The 27,135-nt window shown below is 41.8% G+C and overlaps 2 protein-coding genes across 3 annotated transcripts; both read left to right on the forward strand.

The window, feature by feature from the left end:
- Window positions 1-3,553: 3,553 nt before the first annotated feature.
- Window positions 3,554-10,687, forward strand: LOC136433501 (cell growth regulator with RING finger domain protein 1-like). Its single transcript, XM_066425786.1, has 6 exons — window positions 3,554-3,870; window positions 4,264-4,385; window positions 5,151-5,322; window positions 6,280-6,424; window positions 8,148-8,255; window positions 9,482-10,687. The coding sequence occupies exons 1-6, from the start codon at window positions 3,773-3,775 to the stop codon at window positions 9,890-9,892; spliced, it is 1,056 nt and encodes a 351-aa protein (XP_066281883.1). The 5' UTR covers window positions 3,554-3,772; the 3' UTR covers window positions 9,893-10,687.
- Window positions 10,688-12,369: 1,682 nt separating this feature from the next.
- On the forward strand, window positions 12,370-26,713 carry LOC136433500 (tripartite motif-containing protein 54-like). 2 transcript variants are annotated; one of them, XM_066425784.1, is made up of 8 exons: window positions 12,370-12,913; window positions 15,591-15,686; window positions 16,010-16,243; window positions 16,727-16,749; window positions 17,434-17,552; window positions 17,974-18,143; window positions 18,383-18,575; window positions 21,117-26,713. In XM_066425784.1, the coding sequence occupies exons 1-8, from the start codon at window positions 12,467-12,469 to the stop codon at window positions 21,644-21,646; spliced, it is 1,812 nt and encodes a 603-aa protein (XP_066281881.1). In that variant the 5' UTR covers window positions 12,370-12,466; the 3' UTR covers window positions 21,647-26,713. The 2 variants fall into 2 exon arrangements, with proteins under 2 accessions (XP_066281881.1, XP_066281882.1); XM_066425785.1 differs by lacking the exon at window positions 21,117-26,713 and adding an exon at window positions 18,849-20,430 and having other exon boundaries at window positions 12,375-12,913.
- Window positions 26,714-27,135: the final 422 nt, after the last annotated feature.

The raw sequence follows: 27,135 nt of genomic DNA on the forward strand, positions 1-27,135 counted from the left end.
TCTGGTGATATGACATATACGAGCACCACCCAAGCCGTCCCTATAGGTCTCAGCACGCAAAGAGAAGCGACCACGCTGTTTTATACAGACCACCTCGCAATGTTATACCTCCCTGCGCCCGTTTGCCTACACTAGCTCTGCGATATAGTCTCGCTTGTCTGATCTGCAACTTTGTTGGTTACGTCTGTTGGTAATGTTGTTTAAAACGTTACATAGTGGTTTGAGTTATGACAGCCTGATTGCTTTTAACGAGCTACGTTCTCTGAAGCTACAAATCATGGCTAAATTGAAGCGGCTCTCTAGTACGGTCTTAATTTGAAGAAAGTCGGCTCTGTCAGCGGTCTAGATTTTTTCTTCCGCAGATACAAATGTACACAGTATATGTTCAACTAGTAGTACAACAATCACTCAGCTTTCTCTAAAGATCAGTCTCTAAAGGTGCGAACACCTGTCTAACATTGTTACGCGAACCGGCGACGCTTTCTGCAAAACTGTGGATTGGGTGAGATAATGCCTTTGCATGGTTCTAAACCAAAAATATATTTAACTTGACCCGATTTTGCGTAACCTCCTTGCACTGACGGACAATGTAAACAATTGAAAGGTTGTTACACCGCTACTGTAGCCTGAGTGCCAGCCTTTTTAGCTTCTGTACGATACCCAAGCTCCGCTCCTCGCCAGATACGTGCGGGCCCGGTCTTTTTGGCCGGGAGCGGAGCTTGGGTAGCGCAGCGGAGCTTGGGTAGCGGACGGAAGCTAAAAAGGCTGGTACTCAGGCTACCGCTACTGTGGGACAGAACCATCTATAGTCCGCGCTGTCACTCCAGCGGCCCCGGATGATTAAGGGTCGCAATGGAGCGAGGCCAAGTCCCCGCAGGTCCCCAAGCAGGTGCCTGACAACCATCTGGTATTGCGGTTTCAGTGTTCCAGGGGCTAGGGCTAGCCGTGAGAAACTGGGGGCACGGACACCGGCGCTCAACCGAGGAATGGATTCTTCGGAGGAACATTTATTATAAAGTCGTGGGACTCTGGCGACTTTGTAAATACTTGCATAATCTTCGTCTACTTTGCAGATTTGCAGCAGTTCGAAAAACTGAGTCTGAGTGGTCACTCTGAATTGTCAAAGAAACTTGTCGCAGACTTTTAGAAACCGGGTTGAATACTTAATCAAACAAAATGTTTTTAACGAGATCGAAATGTACTCTATGTTTATATCTACAGGTTACAGCAATAAGAAATTACTGCAGGTCTATTATTCATGTCTGTTTTATGTTTGATAATATTGGGAGACCATCATGTCTAGTTTTCTATACTGCTTATGGATTTCGGCATTTCACAGCCAAGGTTTGTAGATATTACAGTTGCAAAGTGCATAAAGGATACATGCTCTTAGTGTACTGTTCTTGTCCATGTTTTCATTACAAACATGTGTTATGCTACTCTAGCTTGTTCTGCGCTCAATACTCGGAGATTGAATAGCTCTGTCGGCAACTGCAGCGACCCGAAATTATCGGAAAATATTAGAACGTTACATACGAAAACTGCAACCTCCGGTTTGGAAAAGAAACCGTCATGCTGTGTCACTTGCAGACAGTTGACAATTGTGTACAAGTTGGCGTACTCTTTTTGTTTGCTGTACTCTCCAAACAGTTTTTTTTTCTGAACTCGGCTTAAGTGCCATGTCGGTGTCTCGCAAAATACTTGTGACATGTGATGGGTGTAAACAGCCCCTGGGGAACTCAGCGTTATAAGAGCGTTGGAAGTGAAGATTAAAACGCACCGGATAGTGAGATGGAGCGATTGCGGTCTGTGTCGCAACAGTAGAATATTTGCCTTGGACGCGCGTCGTCGTGTCGATATTGACATCTTCTTAAATCATCCTCAATTGAGGCAAAGCATGATGATTTATCAATGATGATTAGAGTGGGGGATTAGCGTGATAAAGGACCATGTCATCGTCCGCGGGTCCGCGGGGATGTGCGGAGAAGGAACCTCTGTTGTCCGCCGAGCGGCTGTGTGCCGTCAGAACCGTCCCCTACTGGGCCTGGGAACGAGACCGTGGGTGCGTGTCGCTATGGACGGAAGAAGAGCTCCCGAGAAGGAAGGATGGGTGTGGGAACAAGGCCTATCTCATGACGTGACTCGGTTCTTTAGTGCCTATTGCCTGGTTGCCTTCATTTCACTAGTAAATTGCATCATTTCCTTGGGTATAGCATCGAAAGCCAAATAACGCAGTTCAAAGCTTTTATAGTGAACGGGACATCAGTGCGAAATTCATGGGAGAAGGAAATGAAAATCAATGATGCTATGAATATGAAATCAAGCAATCGATCGATCGATTTATGGAGAGTGAGAGACTGTGAAAGATATCGGAATGCGCAGCCTGAAGGAAACGTCATAGTTATTTGGGGAAAGGGGACTTCGATTAGTTCATGACCTGTAAAAGGCGGTAGTACTGATACTCATGAAGCATCTCGTCGGGAAAATTACAAGATAAGAAGCTTGTCGAGCTGTATACACTGGGGACAAGACTCCTCCAACACCTTTCGGAACCTTTTACTCTCTCTCTGCCCCATCCAATGTGGGAACAGGATGGTTTCCCACCCCACCCCCGGGACCAGCGGTCGGGGTTGAGGTCAGAGGCCCAGGGACAGCTATTACTCTATTTTCCAGGGCAAGTGAGAACGAAAGAATTGGTTCTACATGGCAGGGTGGGGCATGGGAAGAAGACGGCACCAGTGATTAGGATAGAACTGTCAGAGACTGCAGTGGACGGGCGGTCTACAGACCTCTAAATCTCTGTTGGAAACATTCAGAGCCTGGTAAAACCCAAACCAAATTCTGGAAACCTGAATTTCTACCTATGAACTGAAGAATATACTCTACTCTCATTATGTTATATCATCATGACCTCCAACCATTGTGGCCACAGTACCCTTTTGGTTCCACGTGAGTGTGATGTACTATCGGTAACGTTACGGCTTGTCACGTTCCCTGCTATTCGCTTAAATCAGCCGCATGAATATTCGATGATGAAGAAAGTGTAAAAGCGCAGATTAGAAAGTTTTGACTGTATACGGTGTGTAACATTATATTTGTAACTCATTTATTCTCAAACTTTATAATAATTAAACTCTTGTAATAGTATTAAAAGTGAAGAGAAAAATGAAAAGTGCAAGTCAGCCCTTGGGCTGTAGACAAGCATTTAATCCATGTTGTTGTATCGTGGAAATAAACCAGTCTACATTCAAATGTTAACTGTTTTAAGTCGGAAACGAATTCAATTGAAACCGTTTTGCTTTTTGCATCATGAACGGGCCACCGAGAAAGAGAGAGAAGATGTTTCATACTATTACTAACCTTCGACAGACTGATTTATAATGTCCCAGTTTGTCTACCACACACCGCTGTGTTCCACCTGTGTGCGTGACAGAGACCACCTCTGTCACAATGTTTGTGACGCGTCATTATTATTTTACACTCGGGACAAGCGGGTGACCGGCGGAGCCTCTGTCTCTTTGTATTGAAGTGACGGCTTCGGCTTACCCTAGATCTCCTCTAAAATCGATTAGATGACGGGATTAGGCGAATTTACAGTAGCTGATGAAAGATAGTTCAATGGCTCCCCCAAAGACCATGAAATTCAAACCATTTGTGAAAGTTCCGAAACCAAACCCACACCCCTTATTCCGTAAATAGATTCGTCTAACTAGCTAACTACTTGGTAACTCGCCTAACTTAACTTTGCGCATGCCCATTATGTGCTACCAATATGGCGGTCCTCTTGGAGCCTGTTTTCGAAGTTTCGACTGTGTTTTCAATTCTCTCTGTCGTGTTCACATTTATTTCCATGGTGGTGTTTATCATAAGGTAAGGGAGATGCTTGGCGCACTCTAAAATGTTTTGATGATCGTTGTGTACTGTGTCAACTCAAAGAAACCAACGTGTGTGGTTGAGTGGGGGGAGGGGCAGTCGAAAATGTCGCAGACGAAATTTTTGGGATTCAGTTCAATCCCTTGTTTCAAAAGTTGTGTTCACATTGAAATGATAATGAAAACAGTTTTTTTTTTTTACAGTGAACCAAGTAGGTTAAAATCAGCCTTTAACCTCATTGGGTGAACTAGCCATATATCCTATCCTGGGTGCCATCCTATAATTTGTTTACCGGGGCTCCCATATACTCGCTGAGATCTGATCTGACTCGCTGAGATCTGACGTTTACTCCTCGCACATGCTAACATAGCAAACGTTCATATGCTTCAGGTTACAGCATGACAACAGCATCGTACAGCAGACAGGACAGAACATCCCTGTGGTCCGGATGCAGTCCGTCTCCAACCCTTTTGTACTGGATGTGCACCAACCTCAACAGGCCTCTGTCAGAGGTCTGTTTCTTCAACTCTCATACTTTTCAATAGACGAATTTGAATGACACAAACTAATGTCATCATAAGCGGGATTTTACTCACAAACTGCCAGTCATTGTGCAAGTTCCAATATGTTTGAACGACATTCCCAGAACCCGGAAGAAGCAGGTGTTCAATTACAATCTGACTGATTTACGACAGATAAGTACAAAAATAAGCCATATTTTTCACTATTTTATGCAAGTGAGGAAGGGGAATAGTTACCGACATTGTATAGCGATGTTTGGAAACATTTGACGGCATGCGTGCAGGTGCCAGGCCGTCTGTGGGAAGTTAATTCCCCCGAAATGCCTGGCTCTGTGACACCGGTCAGGGTTCAGGGAAGACATTCTATTCTTAATGGACGTGCGCAATTACATAGACAGTTTGTGAGTAAAATCCCCCCTATGACAACATCAGTTTGTGTCGTTCAAATTCATCTATTCTAAGGACAGTAAATTGATGCATATATCATTTATCAAACTCATTTGGATCTTATCTGAGGGCATCTAAAAGAGCACACATTTACAATTACAGTGTGCTTTCTGTATCATACCAGTATGCGTATATCAACTGTATTTGAAAAAAAAAATCAAACTGGTTTATGTATACTAGTTGTTGTATGTATTTCAGAGCCTGTGTAAAGTTGAGCAGAAAATGAAATATGAAGAAAAAAAATATTGTCCTCTCCTGAGCTCATGGTGTGCACAGTTTATCAGTAACTTACCTGTGTATATCTTACAGATGGTTTATCAGTCCAGTTAACCAGTAAAGTCCCTGCTGTGTTGAGCCATTACTGGGGAGTGCACATTGCCTCCTTCCATGAGCTTCTCCAGGACCAGGTATCAGGACTGCTTCCCTCCTCCCAGCAGGACTGGATACAGGACATCTGCCTCAGGAAGGAGGAGGACATTATGTATCCTTCGCAGCATCGTCTCTCAACTAACCAACTAATCTGGCACTCATTGTTCAAACCACTATGGTACACATACATATTTTACAGTACAAATTGAAAAGACATGCAGCATAGGAAATCATGAGGTCACAGTATTACAACCTTACAAAATTTGAAATCTGTATATGAATACATGTGTAACGTTATATACAGGGATCGAAGTACTTTTTTTTGGTTACTTACAAAATTGCAAGTTGGCAAAAAATTTATGAAATTACTTAAGTTTTCCCCTACAAATAAACTAGTGACTGAAACATGGTGCTTGAATCATGATTTACCTACATTTACCAGCCTTATGACCACTAGAGGCATCGTGAAAATTTCTAGAGGTCTGCATGTTATTTACATGTACGTTGACCATTTGTTTTCGTCTTTTTCCAGCGCAAATTTCAGCAAACAAATTCTCGATCTATGAAGGGTTTTAGATGGTTAAGAACAAAAAAACATTGATTTCTGTGTTTCAATTGAAAATCTACTGTATTGTATGGGATGATTGTGTGTCAGTGTGTAACGAGAGCAGCTTGTTCCCAGGTATTCATGGAATACTTGTATTTTTCAAGTTCATATCATTTTTGCTTGCAAATCTTGAAAATTACTTGCAAATTGCAAGTTGCTTCATTGTATTTTGAACCCTGGTATATAGATACATTTGCAATTTACATTTAAAGTATTTTCAAACATCCACCATTGATACACAAGAAGGCTTTAAGAAGGGTTGCTTTTTTTTTGTATCTGTTAGATCCTCTGAGTGAGATTTGAAATTATTTTTACCACAGCTTTTAAAGGTTTTTGGATCAAAAAGTTGTAGAAGGCCAAACAAAGATAGGACCAGTTCTGTCTTGATTTACACATGATTTCTAGAAGCAGACATAACAAGTACAAAACATGCTGTGCCTTTCCTTAACTGGAGTCGGACAGGATCCCTCCCTGTGAGAACCATGTAGAGCATGTACTTCTGTCAGGGCAGGAGGAGGAAGAGAAAAAGTTTGGTGGTTGTCCCAGGTCTGTGTATCCTGTGGTGCTGGTACTGAAGAGACAGGAGTCTGCTGAAGCCATGTCTATTGTAAGTAAGGATGGGTGTTTATCAAGATTTCAATAGTACATGTTGTTGTTTGGCGTGATGGTAGGGTGTTTTGGGTCCAATTCACTCACATGCCCTGACGTGCCCTTGGGAAAGGCTCTTAACACAAATTTCCTCACTTCACCCAGGTGAAAATGAGTGCCTAGCTTCAGTTAAGGACATTCCTTGGATAGGATGTTAAATGGAGGTCTTGTTGAGCACTTAAAAGAACCTAGCACACTTTTTTGAAAAGAGTAGGGGTCCTTTCCGGTTTCAGCGAATCAAATAAATCTGTCCAGATATGCAGCTTCTACTGTTCAATACAAACCTGGTACGTTGTGCCAGAAAAGTGCTGTGGAATGTGGATCCTTCCATCCTTTTATACTGAATTTCATCCCCCCCTTTATCTGTTTCAACAGACTAGCCCTCAGAAATATGAGGTGGACATTTGTTAAGAAGTCCTAGAAGTGTTCTGAGTACCTGAAACTAATTTGTACCTACCTCCTCCAGTAACCTCATTAGACATCAGCATAGAGTCAGTAGGTTCCCCTCCCCCGGGATCATGGCTGATACACCTACACAAGATCTAAAGTAAAGGTTAACATTCCTGAAAAATGAACTTGGCAATGAATCAAGTTCAGCTGGTGGATGTAGGTAGCTGGGGAAATACCCAGTGCCCCTTGTGGAGTTGATCTGGCCAAGGCCATTGTCATGCTCCTAATGGTCTGATTAGTCTGCCAAGGATCAAAGTGCTGTTCAGGACAAAAATGTTTGAAACATGATTTCAGTCTCGGCAGTAGACTTACTTATATGCACTTTGAATGACATCATACTTTCCTTTATTTCTTGTTCCTAATAAAGATATTGCCCTTTTCATGGTGCTGTCAACCAAATTTCTTGCTAGATTGGCACACATGATCCAGATGTTTTATCATGTCATAGTCCAAAAAATAAAGAAACGATTTTATCTATTCATTATTCATGCCAACTAGCTGTTAGATACAAATACTGTGGCTATTGAAAAATATGTTTTGATGAAAGGTATGACTTAAAGTCTTTTAAGACAATTTGACTGTTCCAGCAAATGAAAACGGTGGTGTTATAATGGTTCTGTTCATTTTTATGAACACATGTTAACAATACTGTGGTGGGACATGTCACTCTTACTTAAAATCTTGTTTCACACCTCGTTTTGGGGCACAACTTTTCAACTCAAGTTCAGAAATGTGAGCTACAGGTGATCTACAGCCATCAAACTGAGAAATTACAGGCCAATTGAACTCAGTGTGGTGCCAAATTACTGTAACATGATGTCTGTGTGAAATATTGTATTTTAGACATTGCTTTTGAAGACAGGTAGTCAGCTGCTTTTGATAAGTTTTATGACCTTGACTGTCTGCTATTTCGGCCTCATCACATCATTTCCTTGTTCTTGGATATTTTTGAGGAACAACAAAAAACATTATCTTGAATCTTACTTTACTCACTTCTACAAAATGAGTGTATCAACACAAGTTTTCCCTTCAGACTGTTTTCATGTTGATCTTCCTTAATTTAATTTGATTTTTTTTTAAATTTAACTTTTGAAAGAATCTATGTTGCCATTGGGTAGATTTTATATATTACCCGAATGTGTATATCTTATACAAATTACACAAATGTAGTATAAGGTATGGACATCACCTAAACTCATTAATCTTGCTGTTATTATTATTTTTTTCTTCAGGCTGGGATGATCTCAGTAGTACATGTTCCTGACCCTGACTGTGCAGACCCATGTCAGGTGCTCTGTCAGTACCTACTCACCGGTACAGGGAACATGTATGACTTAAAGGTGGGTTCTGTTGTCTATGCTATGCTACTGGCAAGGTCTGGCAAGGTGGCAACTCAGTACTCAGACTATGTGTGACAGAAAGTCAAGGAGTCTACCCCAGTCCCCCATCTTAGTCTGATCTACTGATGGCTAAACCATACTTGGCCAGGTCCCTCTTGTCTGATGCAGCTGCAACTCCACAGCCAATTTGTTCCAATTACATGTATCCTAAAAGGGCTTTGGATGGATAAAGATTGTTTTAGTAGTGATCTGGCTGCCTGGCAAGGTGACAAATCTTGTGACTGTGAACTTGGATCATTTAGGATGAATGACCGATCCGGCTGAATCTATGAAGGACATTGGATTTGCACATAGGAAAAATGACCTGGGAAATAACAACAATTTCAAGTTCATATGGGCAACATGGCAATATAAGGAGCAGGACAATTACATGTTATAGCAACCATATCCATAACACCATGGTAGTATGGTTGGTAAAAAGGATTACATGCCCTACGATTCCAGTGCCTGGCCTTCTGCAGGAAAATGTTCTTTGCAGATTAATTTACCTTCAGGCTTTTCCTACTCAGAGGGACTTCACCGGTCCCTCAGTTTGCGACTGATAGTGGAAAAGTGTTTCTAAAGTGGGACAAATTTTGCCAAAAATGTGACAAAATCAGATTTATGAGCTACCAAACGTCCGTTGAAACCAAAGTAGCCAAAGCAGTGTCGCCAACACATGGTGATTTCCAGGTGATGTTCTTCAAAGACTGCATGGTGGTTTGTTTTAGGTCTGTTGTTACTAGTGGTGCTTAGAAACCCTGATCACTATCACCGCTGCTGGCCCTCTGTTGTTCCTTATGTACACCTACAGTTCAGTCTATGTTTGTGTTATTTTGATGGTATCAAAGTGAACATGTTTAGGGAGGACATCATAGTTGTAACCTGTAGGATGCCATGGATACCTTAAAACATACATGTCCTACTGTGTACTTATCTCAAAAACCTTCTTTTTTGAATATTTTGACATCATCCGTATATGCCTGTTTCTTCAGTTTTGACGGATGCATATGAAGGAGAAATGGAACCTTGTAACATGTAGCCTGAGTACCAGCCTTTTTAGCTTCCGTCCGCTACCCTAGCTCCGCTGAGCTACCCAAGTTCCGCTGCCGGCGGAGCTTGGGTAGCGTACGGAAGCTAAAAAGGCTGGTTATGTAACATGCTAACTTGCTGTTTACACTTCACAGAGATTGTACATGGCTGTGGATGACAGTGCAGACCAAACCATGGAGGACCCCCATCCGACCACACAAGAACCAAACCAGGAGCCGGACCAGGAGGACACAGCTGAAACTGAGGATGATCTAACCACGGATGAGGATGTTAGAAAGGACTGTGTGGTGTGCCAGAATGGACCCATTAACAGAGTGTTGCTGCCGTGCCGCCATGCCTGTGTGTGTGATGTGTGTGCGGCTCACTTCCACCAGTGCCCCATGTGCAGACAGGACATTGTCTCCTCCTTCTGTATGCAGCACACAGAGGGTTCTCCACAGCCAGGAGAGGAGGAGGGAGGAGAGGAACCTCCCGTTGTTCCCTGGCCGGATTGGGTGGACAACATGATGAGGAGACTGAACAGATGGGTAGGGCTGGATGAGTGAGACAGATCCTGTCCTCTGTCGCTTGTCATGACCTGAAGAATTTATGGCAGTCACAGGGGCCATGACGTGACTTAACATTTCCTAATGTGAAGAACAGACCAAGACATTTAGTCAAGTCTCTGCTCTGGCACCTAGGAAGTTAAGAACTGACACCAGAAATAGTATTAAGTGGGCTTGTGACAATTACCATAGCCTTCCAGCATTACTTCCAAGCTCTGAATTTTTTTTTCGTATTTCAATACTTGAAAGCTCTTTGCTTTTAATAAAGTATACTAAATGTGCGATATGGTGTTTTAGATATTGTTGTATAATGCTGCTTTTATCATGTGTTCATTGTATTTATGAGAGTGTTTCAAGGTCCTGTTGATATGTATCTTGATCCTTAGTCCTTTATTTTGTTTTTATCATATTTCATGATTTAGTTGTAGCACAACATACAGCCACAGGCTGTTGTAAAATTGCTAGCAGTATGTGAATATTTACATCAGCTGAAGACATGATCATAACATTACTATGTAATTTACCTGTACAGTGAACTGTATTTGAGAGAGTATACTTAGTGCAGTCAGGCATACATTTTACCTCCCTGTATGTAGGACAAAATTGGAGTATGTTGGTAGGTACCTTAGGCTGTAGCCTATACTTTACTACTAGTATGTTAAAAGTATGTCATCCTAAGTTGTATCTTAAAGTATGTTATCCTAAGTTGTATCTGCCAGATGTTCTTTTACTTGTGGTTCTCAATGATTATTACCAGAAAGTAATACATTTCTATATAATGTTATGACAGCATTACATCATTGCATTATGTCTTGCTTTCAAGGTAGACATTATTGGAAAAAAATTCTCACAAGTGCCACACTTAATAGTATCTGCTTGAAACCGGCACTAATCACATAAGCCTCCCACAGTGACAGACCATGATGTGGCCCAAGTGCTCAATTGCTCAAGTCTCAGGCCCTGCGGATGGCTGGGAAAATAGTAGAAATTGGCCAAATAGATTGAATAGTATGCTAAGGGAGTGGGCTATGGACAGAGGGTCCAATATGCCATCCACGGTAACTGTAACTTCTATAGCGGACAACTTCTCTGTGGTTGTTGGAATTAGCTGTCCGGTCCGATCGGTGGAAAAAGCTATCCGACTGTTAACTTTTCTGGCATGTTATCCGTCTGTTTGGCCATCTTCTACAATTTTTCCAGCAACCTGTGGAGCCTTGTAGAGGCTACTTACACAGGGCAGTTACCCCCAGATACTGTGTGGTACATGTACATGTTACATGTTACTTAAAGTAAAACTGCAACCTATCAGCCTGCCAGACTAACCGATTTCTGGAAATGGCTCCATATAGCTCCTGATAGGGAGAGACTGTGTATTAGTGTGTAACATGTGGAAGAAGATGTGGCAAGTCTGGACCTGCTCTGACCAGTGTAATCCAATTGTCCTGGCCTGTCTCCTGCTCTGCACAGGGCTCTGGGAAACTCTGTTGACAAATTCAAGGGTGATTGGAAGGTCATGAGAAAGTCTGGGCCGCAGGAATGCAGTGTGAATAGGTACAGTCTTGACTTTCCCGCTGATTTCAGAAGTGAGATTTATAGGGCTCGCGAGATTTGCGGTGGGGTCAAAGGCTGCTGAGAAGTACTTGATCTTTAGTGTTAACAGATCAAGCTTGAAGGTTTGACCTGCAAAACTAGCCCCCCTGTGGCACAACCAACACAGAGAAGAGCACAGAATAGAGGCTGTCTAGCAATGGGAAATAACTTACGGATCCTGTGCCCCAGTTCTTTAGGTTAGTCCTAGGAGGTTTAGATGGAGAGGCTCCTTGGTGGTGGTTAGTCACAGCCCTGCACTCATCCTCTTAGGTTTAGTTTACAAGCCTGTCACTGCGGCAATGGGGTTGGAGATAACATTTGGCCAACAATTATGCACAGCAGTACAGGTGACTTACCATGCCAGTGCTAGTAGATGTACATGGTTGTGCAGTCGGCAGGACCAACTGGTAACATTATAATCGGGAAATGTAAACATAGTTACGTGTTCAACAAAGATATATGAGTGTAATAGAAACACTGTAATTGCAATTAAAATCAAAATCATTAAGCCTGTAGTGAAATCTAAGAATACATTCTGCCCAATCAGCCGTAGCATTCCAATGGTACTTCATCACTTTTGAAACTATACTTCTAGATTTACCTGCTACTGAAAGTTGCTATTAAAATCATGTCAATTTTTAAAATCTGCTTTAACGTTACCTTGTATGGGATAATTGTTTCTAATACCACATCATAGCGCTGCTATCGCGTATTATAACTTTCTGTGTTAAAGATGAAGTGCTCTGCTTCGTACAAGTCAAGTTGCTCATAAGCTACTAAGAATATACAGAATCCATTATCGGAAGAAGAAGAATCCCTACTGAAAACGCACGTCTTGTTCACTGCAGTTCTCATCATAACCCATTGGTGTCGCTATTGCAAGGTCCTTTGTCTGCTCGGTCCCCCCTCGTCCAGGATGGTACGCTCCAGTGGCAGCCATCTTGGGCGAGAGAAAAACATCAACAAAACTGGGGCTGCGGAAAAATGGAATCTCTAGAGCGAGATCTTCACTGCCCAGTCTGTTTAGACGTCTACACCAAGCCTGTGTTGATGTTACCTTGCCAGCACAACCTCTGCAGGCAGTGTGTGCAGAATATCGTCTACACACAGGATGAGGATGACGAGGGATACCGAGGTGGACCAGGGCGTCCCTCGGCCTTCCCTTGCCCCCAGTGCCGCCAGTGCACATATCTCGGCCGACGGGGAATCGATGGGCTGAAGCGTAATATCCTTGTGGAAAACATCGTGGATAGTTACAGAGAAGTCGCAGCCCAGATCAAGAAGAAGGTAGTGTGTGCGGAGCACGAGGACGAGAGGCCGAGTTTGCATTGTTCCTCTCACGAGAAGGCTATCTGCGCGCTCTGCAAGTTGGTGGGGGAACACAAAGAATGCGAGGTGCAGGAGCTGAAAAATGTCCTGGCCGAGAAAAAGGTAACGATTTTGTATTGCAGTATGGAATCTAATCTCATCCGAGCGATTTTCTCCATCTACTGTCGGCAGCCAATTGTGCCAATCGATTTTGTAATTCCAAATGAACCGCCATACATCATAAACACAAAGACAATGGAGCAGCCTGCGGGTTGGGACCGTCCGCCTGACGTTTGGGGTGGGTGGATATAACAACGTACTAAGTATATCTGACTAAATCATCATAAATTGTCTTGTCAATTTAAACTGTATTTTCAAGAGGCAAGTCTGTGATGTTGTGTGCGCTGCGCTTTTTGTCTGTCCTTGGGTAATCTCCATTGTTGGCTACAGGTGGTTTTGTTCCATGCTATTGAACAAAGCCCAGAACAAAGGAACTATCACATTTCTGGGTAGATGACCCTAACTTGTTGTGTAGGCTATTTCAAATGCTGTTGTTAGTGCTCTGTTATTATTGTTGTACAGTTTTATACAGTTGTTCATGATATAAATCATTTTACCACCTCAATTTTGCACCAGGGACCTATCGTTGTTGATTTCAGGGGTTGTGGTGGGGTGGTATGAATGTTGCCACCATCCACTGTTATGGTAATTTCAGCATGAATATTACCTGTATTGCAAGTCCAGGGCTACTATCTGGTCTAAGACAACATCGATGGAATGGAAGAAGTAATTTCCTGTTAGTAATTGATAAAGCTATTGGTTGTGATGGCTTTTTGTATGCTGGGGTGACAGCTTTTCTGGTATTCTCACAAATTTCATCACAGTTGCTATTGGATAATCATTTCTCAATAGCAACTGTGATGAAATTTGTGAGAATACCAGAAAAGCTGTCACCCCAGCATACAAAAAGCCATTACTTTATCATGTTAAGACTTTCAATAAATTACAACTGGAACTTTGTTTTCCCTAGATTTTTTTGTCTTGTAAAGGGTAGTCACCAGTGGGAAGCACTCCCAATTTTCTTTCAATTTAATCTCTAAATATTTCACTACAAGAAGTAGAAGTAGTAAACCTACAAAGCAGAGTTTCCTGACAGACTTTTCATGCAGAATTTATAATCATATGCACATCATATGCAATGGAGTGCCTTGGACAAGGTCGCATGTCTGTTAGATGAATGTGTTTGTAACCTTATATGCATCCTGAGCACCAAGGCCGTTCCTTCTGCCCCCAAGGTTGACAGGTTTGAACCAAGGCTGTTGCTATATTTCTGGCATTTTATGATCTCTCAGCATATCCAGCACAGCCACAGACCTTCTATTTTAGTACCAGCTAACTGGAAAGGCTGAACATTGACATTAATGTTAACCCTATCATCAGCCACACTGTTCACAAATGGTCTTATCATCTTCCTGTTTATGAAAGGAAAGAAGGCAGACGTCTCAAGGTGGATTCACAGTCTGAAGTGTACCTTTGTATTTGCAATGGTTTGGTTCCATCCTGCCTAAACCACTCAGAATGAAAAGCCAGCGGCAGTGAATATTTTTCCCAGAACTTGCGATCATCATATCTTATTGTGGGATGGCAGTACAGAAAAAAGTACTTTTTGTTGTAGAGTTTGTGATTTTATTATTAAAGGGGTATGGAACTAGTCTCTACCAGACTAACTACGCCGGCTATAGGGAGAATATTTAGCATACTATTCACTCTATTTGAGCCATCCACGGGGCCTGGTAGAGGCTTGCATGGAACAAAGATATTTTCTCATTGTGCTTTGTCTGCCCTAGTCAATTGTTCCAGAACACAAAAAAAGCAGGCTTCAATTGTGCTGGTAAAGGCAATGATGTTTTCTTTTATAATGTTACAAGAATATAAGAAAAAGAACAGCATGCAATTCACTACTGAAGCTGATATTCAAAATCTTATCCAGTTGCTTGAGTAATTATTTTTGGTGAAGCTGATATTGATATAGCCATAAGAACACACGGAATCTGTTCCTACATTTTTTCAAAGTATCTACAGTCCAGCACTCCGACTCCAGCTGTTTAACAGCTTCTTATCTTATCTTATCTGATGATTTCTGATGCAGAAGCTCCTCAGAGATATTGTAAAGGTCGGGAAAAACCTTGGGAAAGATCACAGAATACTATTTGAAAACTTATGACAGTTTGCAGGAGTCAATGTGACAACACGGCATGTCACACCTGAAATGACAGTAAAAAGTGCTATGGATGACCTCAATATTGTTAAAAACTTCTAATAGATGTATGCTCCGAACAGAACTGTATTTCCTCCAAGGAGTTCATCTCCACAATCAGATGTTATTTGATGGCTGTTTCGCTTGCACCTGTTGTTGTACATTGGAGTGGCAATATATAAGATCCAACTGTTGAATGCCTTCAGGAGTGGAGGATGCTTATTTTCCTATCTGCTATTTCCATATTAGGTAATATTTCCCAAATATGGATCTGTGCCTAAGGCTATGGTGTGTTTTATTGTGTGTTGCATTTGATTCTTCCAAGGAATCCTTGTGACTTGCAATCTCCTAGCAAATGTTGGAACTGCAGAATTATTCGTTCATGGAGATATGTACAACAAAATAACTTTGGTCTATTCATATATGTATTGGGAAGTGGCTTAGCCTGATAAAATCCGTATAAGTAAATTTTATCTAAGTTAGTTTCTAGCTGACCCTGTTAAGCAGATCTGTTAAACCGTGGTGGTTCTGTGTCTCCATCAGGGCATGCTGCAGGGCAAGGTGCAGCTGCTAGAGGACCGCAGTCTGCAGCTGGACAGGTTCATCCAGGAGAACAAGACTCTGTCCAAGTCTGTGGAGGTGAGATAACTTATCAACACCATGTTAGAACCACTCTACACTGAAGAAATCAATATTAAAACCTCATGATTAATGGCAAGAATGCAATGTCAGACTATAGAATACACTACTTGCAAGAAATTGTACCGTTAAGTTCTAAATTAAATTAGCCTAAATTGGTATGTAAACAAAACACGACTTTCTGGCTTTGGTTGTAGAGGTAAAAGGAGGAGGTGGAAGGAGAGGGTCTGGCTCTGCCTTCCAATACAGTGGATAACAACGGCCTCTATGGCCTAAAAAAGCTATGGGTCTACCCTTGCCCTTACCTTTATTCTTGCCTACAGGACAAGTGCTCCCAGCACAAGGACATGGTGCGGCGGGAGACGCTGGCCCTGTTCTCCATCATCTCCAAGCGCCAGTCCACCCTGAACGACAAGCTGGAGGTAGAGAAGGAGGAGAAGCTGGCCTCGCTCAGTGGCCAGTCGGCCAGGTGTGAGGAGGAGAAGGGCCGCGTGGCCACGCTGGTGCGGGACGCAGAGCTGTTGATGAAGGAGGAGGAGCCGACACGATTTGTGGAGGTCAGAAAATCATTTCACACACTATACATGTACATAAAATATACACTACTACAGGATCACCTTCAAAATAATTATTCCATCCATTTTCTTATTTGAGGATGAACTGTTAACATTATTCAGTTATCTGATATACATTTGGTATACGTTGATGAACATTATTCAGTTATCTGATATACATTTGGTATACGTTGATGAAAGTTAGACATCCAGGTAGTAAGATACGCCAAAAATAATTACTCAAGCAACTGGATAAAGTTTTGAAACAGTCAGACGTCTGACTGTTTCAAAACTTTATCCAGTTGCTTGAGTAATTATTTTTGGCGTACATTTGGTATACTTTATTCAGTTTGGTCTGCAATATCATATTTAAGTTTCAAACAACAAGCATGGCCTTAGTGTTTGTGCACCTATGCAATGTTTTCCTAGTTTTCCCACCTTGTCTTTGGATTGGATTTTAGAATACTTTTCTGTTTGTTTCAACAGGCTGCAAATGAAATGGCAGAAAGGTAAGCAGCAAATTTTTGATACTGTAAACAGGTTAAGTACAGAAACTGACTACTGTCCTATTCTAGCCCTTATACATGGATGTTAGTCAGGAAGCTAGAGTACAAATGTAGTTTTAGACAATAATCAACAGCTTGAAGGTGTGATGGCAGTATTATTGGTGTAGATACAACAACATGCCAAAAATTGGCAAATATGTCGTAAAAGTTGACAGTCTAAGGTGTTTCATTGCATATGAATACCCAGTGTAGTTCCTGCCCATGATGGTATAATGACAAGCTGTTTTCTGCATTTGTTCTAGCAAGGACATAATTATATAAATAATGGGGGGGGGGGGGGTTGTAGTTAATTGAGCTGTATACACAAGGTGTTTCATCGCATATGAATACCCAGTGCACATGCTTCAGATGATGGCACAACAAGCTCTTTTCTGCATTTGTTGTAGTTAGTCTATTGAGATGTATACACATCTACAAGGACATGTTTACTGTTGAATCAAGGAGCTTTTATATATATAAGAATGAATACAGGACTAATAGATTGGTTGAATACAGGATTAAAAGGCCTGTTGGTCATGATATCATATTTCGTCGCCTCAATTCTTGTTTAACAAGAATTATGATAAGAGGTTTCTCTCTGACTAGACCACCTGAAACAGACCTAAAACAACTTCTGTCCCAACCCAGGCTAACATTGGGTGCAGAGAGTGAGGAGCTGACCCCATGTGTGGACGAGGAGTTTGAACACTGCCTGGTGGACTTTAAGGAGGCACAAGACATGCTGAAGAAACTGGACTTTGTGGAGGGTATGGCATCAGTACTCATAACAAACGTCTCACAATGACTCAGGACAATTAAATACGGCCTCAACATACTGACAGACGGTGACATCAATCTGTTTTGAATGTTAGGAAGGAATTATTTGATGAGGGTACTCTTCAATCCTGTTCAAGCAAGAGAAGATTAACTATGAAAATTAAGCATCCCATATCATGTTGCAAGGAAGTAAAGTTTAGTGTTATTTACTTGTCAAAGGCGTGTCTTGTAGGGAAAGGGTGGGTAACATACTTTCTTTTAGACTTTCTGGGTATTTCCAGAATGTGGGCTGTTTCAAATTCACCTGTGGAATATGAAAGAGAAGAAAAGAAAATCAACGTACGTGCATTCCCACTCTTCTGCCGTGTTCTGCCTATATTTTGACAACACCTGAATGTGTGTATTTGGCAGGTGCCTCTGGTCGCACCTCCCCTGACCGCCAGCCCTGCCCGGGTCCCAACTGCTCTGCCTACGGAGACTCTGTCTACAACAACCTGTGCTCTAAGTGCTACAGAGTCCTCACGGCTGCCAACTCGGGGACCCAAACAGACCAGGACGGCAAGAAGAACACACAAACACAGGTAACATTTCTTCGTTGAACTCTGGATGCACGAGATAGGAGTCAAAGGAAACATGTCGAGAATAATAATCCGTTTACAGCATAATTTTGTTGGTTATAACTTGATAACTATACATTTGGCCAAGAATTGGTTTTAGTGATTTTCAAACAGAAAGTGTAAATTCAGTGAAGTGTTTCCTGTTCAATATTGAAGTATACCATACTTGTGTTGACTAATATCCCCCTATGGCCACTCCCCAGGATTCCTCTGGACAGCCCAACTCTGCTGTCCAGCAGACAACCCCGCAAACCTGCCCCACCTCTCCAGACAGGCAGTCCCAGTGGTCCTACAGCTCACAGTCACCAGGGGGCTCTCCTGCACGGGGCCGGGGCCGCCGGAACAGCGCGGGCAGGGGACCCAGTCTCTACTACTGTAACTGTCCCCAGTGTGCAGGTAAGGGCCTGTCTGTGCTGTCAATGCACAGGGTTTTTAAAGTCAGTTCCTTGTATTGTTGTACTTATACTGGGCCACATTTCTTTCTTCTGAAACAGGTTAGTAAGGAAACATTTTTGTCTTTATTATTTCATCCTCCTGCGCTAATGGTAGGTAAATTTTTATGTTACTGAAAGATTGAACTGCCAAAATATAATGCTGAAGATGATATCGGAGGAAAGGTTGCCAAATATGGACAACAGTTGGACAGCTTGCATTTTGCTTCCCCTCCAGCATGCCCCCTGACCTCCAGCCCCTCCCCTTCCATCCTGACCTATGACCCAGAACCTGTGCCCAGCGCTGCGAACCCCAGATGTAGAGCAAATACCGCCTCCCTGAGAAATGAAGTGCCACACCAAAGCGAGGAAAGCCATTCCCCTGACTACACTGTCACCCCCAAACTGCTGCGCCTGTCCTTGGTCGAGGAGAACCTGTACCCGGGGGACTGGCGTGTCAGGCGCAGGGACCTGCAGGACCAGCTGAGCGGGATCCCCAACATCGTGGAAGTGGTTGCGGTGGACAGGACCGAGACGCCCCCTCGCCACGGTGGGAGCTGCAACGACATCGCGTGGACCATCATTGTACGCTGGCACGGCCGCCACCCCAGGCGTCTGGTCCTACACAGCTTCCCTGGGCTTCAGTCAAATGTATCGCTCACGCTGGCTGACTTGTAACCAGTCCTGTAGAAGGGCCAATCATTTTTCCCCTCTCAGCTTACCACAAAACTTTTATCCCTTTTAGGGAACAAATGGGGCTGGTTGTCCAATGTGTCGCTCAGAGAGTAACCAACTGATTGTCTAAATGAAACTGGGGGACAAGAATTTTTATGCTGTCAATGAGGAAATGCACTTTTAGATTTTTTTCATGCTGTCATTGCTGTGTAATAAATCACCAAGTGTTGTTGTTATGTCTTTTTACAAAGCAACCTATTCAAAATTGCTGTGCAATATGTTCTTACATGTGTGTTTTCTTGTGCTAAAGGCCAGAGGCTTGACATGTTTTTGTTTTCTTGTTCCTTGCTTGTTTTTTTGCTGATTTTAGCTGATTTTTTGTCACATCATTTCGCATGATACTGTCATAATTTATCTGCATTTTATGAATGTGTGCAAGCATTTGCATGTGCCTTGTGGGCTTTGTAGTGTATTGCCATGTAGTTTAGTGCTTTGTAATGTAGTGCCATCTATTGTAGTGCTGTAGTGCTACATGTATGTAGTATAGTGCATGTATGTAGTTTAGAGCCATATAATGTTTTGTTGTCGGCATGATGTGCAAAACTTTGTAATGTGGTTGTGTAACATGCTAACATATAAAGACAATTGTATGTATAGAATGTTGCTGTAACTTTTAAATGTGTTCATGTTGCCCATTTTGTTGCATTTTTCAAGGCTGTCACAGTCTTTGTTGTTGTTGTTGCTATCCATTGACGTTGTGTTCAATGAGTACTCCACAATCATGTATCAATCAGCCAAACCTTTACGAGACAAAGGACCAAACAATATTCCAACCTACAGCGCTAACAATACTGAAAAGCAAGACTTAGTGTTAAAGAAAAACCTGACTGTTGTAAGGTTCCAAAAATACTCATCCAATCGTTCTTATGAGCCTACTACTATCTGGAAACAGTTGCATTTGCCATTGTTGAAATTGTTCAGTTGTGTTTATTGTCACACCCTTTTGTAATGTGCAATGTATTTTTAACAAAATCATCTGCGTTTTAACTTATTGTTGCAAAGATGTTGTTTTTGAAAAAAAAAAAAAAAAACTATTTTTCATACCCGTGCTAAACTGGGCCAATAAACAAGTCTACTTTTCCACAGTTTTATTGTTATCTGTTTTTTGTCATATTGACATTAGAAGAACAGCGAAAAATTAAGAAGGGGTTGCTGAATTGTGGAATGTGCTTTCGCCCACATACTTTATGGCCACAAAGGTGCTTTAAAGGTGCCTGGAAGATCCTGTGGCAAAACATATAGCAAAATAGCATACGACAGAACTTTAAACAGAACTTTTAAAGATTTAGTCAATGGGGTAGCAGGTGCGACAGACTTTGCAGCAGACATAAATGTGGTCTTATGAAGGAAATCTGCTGGATAAAAACATCAGCTGGTCGGGTTCAAGTTTGAAGGTTGCCATCATCAATACTTTTTAAGAGGAACAGGAATGGAAACAGTATGCTTGAAAGCAATGATCGCCCAATCTCAGAACATGAAATAGAATTGAAGAGAAAAGGGAGAGTGATGTTCATCAGACCTATGCGTATCACCAGGGTTTTGTGAATAAGCACCCTACTGTCTGGGCAATGTGAAAGTGGACTTCTTTCTGTAACATTTGTCAGATACTTACACACAGACCTTAACCAGTGTCCTGCCGGGCCTCTCCGTAATCCCCCCCTCCCTCCACAGATCTAACAATCTGAGTCGTGACCATCCTCTCAGTCTCACCCCCCACCCCCCAACCAACACACAGACCTAGCACTCTAACCCCTTTCCTTACACTTCTCAGGTGTTCAGTTCCAACTGGACTGGATGTCGGCCCCACAATGTCTGCGTCTCTCCAACTACAACACCACCATCACACACATGCCCAACCGCGGCCACCAGCCCTTCGGCCCCCACCACGTGCTGGCCGACATCTCCATCAACAGCGGCCGCATCTACTGGGAAGTGTTCGTGGGGAACAGCCGGGGTTTCCGCGTCGGGGTAACGTATGATCGTGATTACCCGGCCAGGGAGTTCCTTGGGGGTAACAACTACTCCTGGGCCCTGAGGTACGACTACATGTGTACCTTAGATGGAGTCATCCGCTTCCAAGCCATCCACGATTGCCGCGAGGTCGTTGTCGAGGTCGACACTCTGCCACGCTCTCTTGGTGTCCTGCTCGACTACGATAGGGGTCGTCTGTCGTGCTACAACGTTGGGCGTGGTCACATCTTCACGTTCTTCTGCAGCTTCCGTGAGCCGATCGTTCCCGCGTTTGACGTGTGGAAGGGCTCGATCAACATCCGCACGGGACTTCCTCCCAACTCCCTGTAGGAAGTCCCTGTGTCTCAAGACTTGCCCGGTCTGACCTCCCTTCTGTAGAAGTCTGTCTTAAGAAACTGTAACAAAGATACAATTTAGTACGCACAACATTATACATGGATCAAAAACACATTACGCTTGCTTGCAACAGCCATGGTGAAAACGCCACTCTGAGATGAGAGCTATCTTGAAGGGGTGTATTCAGTATCTCGAAGGCCTTCATGTTTTGGAAATGAATACGCGGGTGAAATGGCAGATCAGGAAAGAGCAGGGTAGCTTTTTGTTTGACGTGAATGTTTCCAGATGTCCAGGAGATGGTGGTCAAACTGGGCAAGTCTTGTAAAGGTGTTGTACTGTGTCAGGTACAGTTCTATAGATTACTGCACAGTAGTTAGTTTGCATATTGTGGTTACTATGCAAAATGTATTTGGTGTGCTCTTATAACTAGCTAGTGTGCCAGTATTAAAAAAAACAGTATATGTGTACTCAGGAATATACTCAAGTATATAGTCTATTACTGGTTTGTGCACACAGTTGTCATATCTATGTGGTTAATAATTTGTTGTCACTACTGGTTGGTGCATTTTGATTTGTGTCAAAAGTTGCTTTATATCATATTCACCATCCAAAAGAATTTTAACGGTATTTAGTGGTGCTATGAAATCCTTTTTTGCGTGTTTATAGTTGCATTGTTTTATATCAAATATAGTGGTATTTATGGAAGATTTTTAGAGATTTAACAAGGTTATTGCATTTAATAGATGTAAGCGTTCCATTATAGTAAATGTTTGCTACATTTAGCATTAACCCAACACTAACCAAACATTTGCTAACTAAATTGGCATTGGTTACCAAATATCCTCTAGGGAGCTAAGAGAAGTATCTAGTTTGCCTTGATTATACATGGATGTGACATGTAACCTTGATGTTTGACATGAGATTATCAAATAGCTCTTTTACACACCTTTATAGTATCTTTAGATACCTCTCTTACTACTACTACTACAAGTACTACTATCTAACATGTAGTCATGCATATCGTTGTGGCTGGGGTATCTTGTACTGTGAATTAGATAAGGCCTTCTAATGACGTACACACACACACATATGTATATTATCCTAACAAAGCATTGTGTGGATTCAATACTTCTTGTACTGTACAGTACCAAACAATAACAAACTCTGTAACTGATATTACAGCTTGGGGCTGCACCATTGCATTTAAACAAGAACATCTGTTGTATAAAAACCGAAAGCACATATGGTGTATCTAAACTCTACTCTGTTCAAGGATAGTCTTTCACATGTTATTGTTGGAGTACTAGCCAAACCACTCCTGTTCACTGTTATGCCGTGTTGTTTGGCAAATATTGAAGTAACAGTAGTGTAGTCGGTAGTCGGTGTTGCTATCCTAGGTATTTATAACGCTTATCTAACATCTACTCGTAAAAGTTTGGCAGGTGTGTAACGTTTAATATGACGCCACTAGGATCGTAGCTGGCCTGTAACCCTTTGGTCCTGCCTTCTAACGGGATGTGACAGGACAAATCCTTGCTTTTTGCTCTCAGAAAGATCCAGTCACCATTTAGAGCGTTTTAGACTCCACACACTTCACAATTTCTTCCTACCTGTAATTTTTGTGTTTTAGAGATGTGGACCAGTTTGGTCCTGACAGCTTCAAACAAATTTTGGTGACCAAACACTGTCTCCTGCTTACTGTGGTGACCAGTGCCATGGAAGTTAAAGTAAGCAGCTGCTCTACTCAGGCCTTACAGAATGATGGATGCCAAGTCTTATTTCTCTGCGAGGAAGAAAAACCCTGACAAGGTTAAAAATTGGTTCAAACTTCTCTCGTTTCTGAACAACTCTACTGAGTCAGTCCAGTGTTAAGTTTGTACTGAGTGAGGTAGAGCACCCGTGTTTAGATGCTGAACACAAAATGATTGGAGATCTTTACACTGCGAGGATCTGTTCTACCACCTGCCCTTAACACAGCTACCAGTTGTGCCCACCCAACTCTTAACAAAGCAATCCAAGGCCTCAACCACACTAAACAGCAAAATACACACCTGTTCTCGGTGGCATTCACCAGAATATGATGCTTCCAAGGAGCTAGGACGGCTGTTTTATACTGTGTCCAAATCAGATACTGTAAGATTGCAGCTACAATGCATTCATGTTCCACAAGGACCCCTTCCTTTGAAATGGACCAGTCCACACAGAGCTGTTGCATACAAAAGGGTGTGGAAGAAGCTGAAGCGTCTTTTAAAATTGTTGGATTCATCGAACCAAAGCTTTCAAATTGGAAGTGTTTTTTTTGTCTAGGAATGTTTTTCATGATCAATTTTTAAATTTTGACACAAAAGTCCAGGTATTTGTAAGAATTCTACTCAGGATTCTATAAGACTTCTTCTATACCCTTGAAAACATTGTCCACACCATTTCAAAAGAGGGGACCTATGGCTGGGAACAATGGACAATGTCCGAAGAAAGCTTGCGACAACTTGCTGCTTTTCCACATATTATAGTGCAATATTTGACTAAGACAATTATACCTCTGGCTATCATACTTATTATTCCATATATGGAAACATTGATGTTTGTTGTTGATAAGGCTTTTGATATGGTATCTCCAATGTAGTGAAGTTTTCTGACCAATGCTCCGATATTTGTACGAGGAATGTTGCATGTTGAATATACTGGGTAATTACTGCATCTATCTACATTGTACATGTAATGCTGTACTGGACCATTACAAATCTGATGGCAGTTATCCCAGATAGGTACTAAGAAAGTTTACAAAATTTGTTCCAGGCAGCTAAGCCAAGGAGCACAGTCCATACAAGAGCAAACAGAGACGCTTGGAAAACAACTGACAAAAATTCACAACGATAAAAAAATGATACAAAAAGTCTGATAGCTGATTCATCAAACAGGTTCTACAGAATGACTTATTGAAAAAAAACCTGCTATGATGCTGACATCACATTCAGACAAAACTTTGATATCCTTTATTATTTTCTGAATACAAATTACAGACCTTAAGTTTTTGCTGTTGATGGTCAAAGACTTTGTTTTCTGCTGTATGACTTGTGTTCTGTTATAATGCTGTTGTCAATTTACTTTTAACTTGGACCACACCACTGATTAGTGGATTTCTGTGTAAAACGTGTATCTACATGTATTGTACCTGGATAAGAAAAGCTTTGTATTTACTTATGTACATTTGTACACATGCATATTGTTTTAAAACTAGAGAGTCAACTACTAAAAAACCCAAACAACTTTGTGCTAGTACATGTTTTGGCAAGTCACCCAAATTCTGCAAAGTGGCGATGCTTCATAGCTGTAGTCTTGGTCTGTACCAATATTCTCAGTCATTTCCTTCATTACTGGTAGCTGCAGCCACATTCAGCTTCATTGCCATCCAACAACAACATGCCATAGCCAAGTCACTGCCATATTCTCCTTGGTTGCAGTGTAGGCCACGCCTATTTCTGCAGTGAACCTCAGACATTTAACCCTCTAGTGTAGCAGCCAATTTGAAGAAGACTTGATAATCAGTGTGTTACACTGGCAGGGTTGAAAACACATCAGTCAGGTCAAATACATGTTGCACTTCAGCTCCCCATATCTGAAGGGATGAGTTGAGCATCTCTTTGTCCAGTTTATCATGATCTAATGTGGTTGCAGCTACTTCAGTATGACTCATTGGGACTGACAGACGTGGGGCAACTTTGTTACTTACTCTACAGTTGTTTGTTGTGGAAAACAGCGCTAGCAGCCCATGACTTTAACTTCACCAGAATATTCTTGGATACTCTCATGTACAATATAATAAGCTACATTACCAAGAATACAAGTAAACACATGTCCAAGCCACTACATCTATTACAACTTTTGAGAGATAGTATAAACTCACTGGTAGCTTTTTTATCCAAGATTGACAACAGTACAACAATAAGCATGTGGCCCAGGATAAGATTTCAGGGTACATTTTTTTCCTGCTTGAAGCATTACAAACTGCCACATCAATGCAGTAGACTCAGGGTCAACCACATTATTGTGCATGGTTATATCATCTGCTGCCCATTTAGATCATGTAGAGACTGTTTAACAAATGTGTATTCTTACAGCAAATACTACTAGGTGTTGCACAATGATAGTGTTAATTGTAATGTGCATCTCCTCCCAACCCCACAATACTCTAACATTCACTAGGTTTATTCCACCTAGGAATGTAGGCACTCATTGGCTTGGAAGAGTTCTGAAGGAAAACTATACATTGTAGAATTTGGAAAAATCAGAGACTTCTTCTTAGCTTTCCTCGATCAGATCAGGATTCTCTTCGTGAGCAAAAATTGACTATGACAATTTAAAATGACAATTGAAACATTCAACTTTGAAAGACTGGTACATGTAGTTTGAAAATTGTCGTTTATTGACGTGGCGAAAATAAAAATTGAACATACATGTATTTTGAACTGAAACATCCGATGTGCTGGTCTTTGTTAGCTTCTTGTGGGGTTGTGGATCTAGATGCACAAAGGAAGCGAGTGTGATATATGCTGTCATGGTACAGTTAGTACAGGACACACTGTTCTCATTGGGTTGTATTGTGAACAGGCTGTTGGATGTTTTATACCCGTTTGTGTGTTCACTGTTTACTCACATTTTCTAATGGCTGCTAGTAGGTCAGTGATTGATTGCTTGGCAATACAAAGTAGAAATAGATAATATATATCTATATATCTATATATGTAATACTACAAGAGTTGCACAAGTATGTTAGATAACACAGTCATGCAGAGTTTATTCCAAACTTATACTTGGAGTAGACCTTGTTATATTGAAGTGTATGACTTAGTGGAGGTTTGTATCTGTAGACTGTTTGTTTGCCTTAATCCGAGCATGGTGAGCACAGTGCACGTCCGTGTGCCTGTAGGAGTTACCGTTCTAGTCTTACTATGTGCCAATATCTAACGTGATTTGAGCCAGGTGCTACTGTTGTGACATATACAAGATGAGGGGCCATTTGTACTACTCAGTAATTAATACAAGAAATTGCTTTACAGCAGACTTGGGTGTCCTAAGTCTTTATTCTTGCTGTCTTCATTATTCTTAGTTATTGAGTTTTAGGGCTGCAATCTTGGGATTGACGAAGTTGCGTACTAATCACAACTGAACTGTAGATATCATTGAGTGTTTTAGAAGTGCAAACAGTGGTTACTGCCATTTGGTATGTCTACATTACGAAGAGAAATGCCCAAAGACAGCATCCACCCATACAAGATCACAGGACAAAGATTACAATTTATCAATATACTCCGAAACTATTAAAACTGTAGCGTGCGTAGTCCAGTGGTTAGCAATCTTGCTTCTGGAACTAGGAGACCCGGGTTTGATCCTGGCTGTGTTGCTCACCCAACATGCACACTACCGGAAAGGGTCGCAGTCCTTAAGACGGGACGTTAAGCCGTGGTCCACTGTGCTTGTCGAAA

The sequence above is a fragment of the Branchiostoma lanceolatum genome, chromosome 4 (genome assembly GCF_035083965.1).
Source record: "Branchiostoma lanceolatum isolate klBraLanc5 chromosome 4, klBraLanc5.hap2, whole genome shotgun sequence".
NCBI classification, from domain to species: Eukaryota; Metazoa; Chordata; class Leptocardii; order Amphioxiformes; family Branchiostomatidae; genus Branchiostoma; species Branchiostoma lanceolatum.

What these genes read in the sequence shown, in the direction of transcription:
- LOC136433501 (XM_066425786.1), top strand. Translation starts at nt 3,773, where the DNA reads ATGGCGGTCCTCTTGGAGCCTGTTTTCGAAGTTTCGACTGTGTTTTCA. An exon ending in CTGCTGAAGCCATGTCTATT is followed by an intron (nt 6,425 to 8,147) that starts GTAAGTAAGGAT and finishes TTTTTTCTTCAG; the next exon opens with GCTGGGATGATCTCAGTAGT. An exon ending in GGAACATGTATGACTTAAAG is followed by an intron (nt 8,256 to 9,481) that starts GTGGGTTCTGTT and finishes TACACTTCACAG; the next exon opens with AGATTGTACATGGCTGTGGA.
- LOC136433500 (XM_066425784.1), top strand. Translation starts at nt 12,467, where the DNA reads ATGGAATCTCTAGAGCGAGATCTTCACTGCCCAGTCTGTTTAGACGTC. An exon ending in ATGTCCTGGCCGAGAAAAAG is followed by an intron (nt 12,914 to 15,590) that starts GTAACGATTTTG and finishes TGTCTCCATCAG; the next exon opens with GGCATGCTGCAGGGCAAGGT. An exon ending in AGAAGAACACACAAACACAG is followed by an intron (nt 18,144 to 18,382) that starts GTAACATTTCTT and finishes GCCACTCCCCAG; the next exon opens with GATTCCTCTGGACAGCCCAA.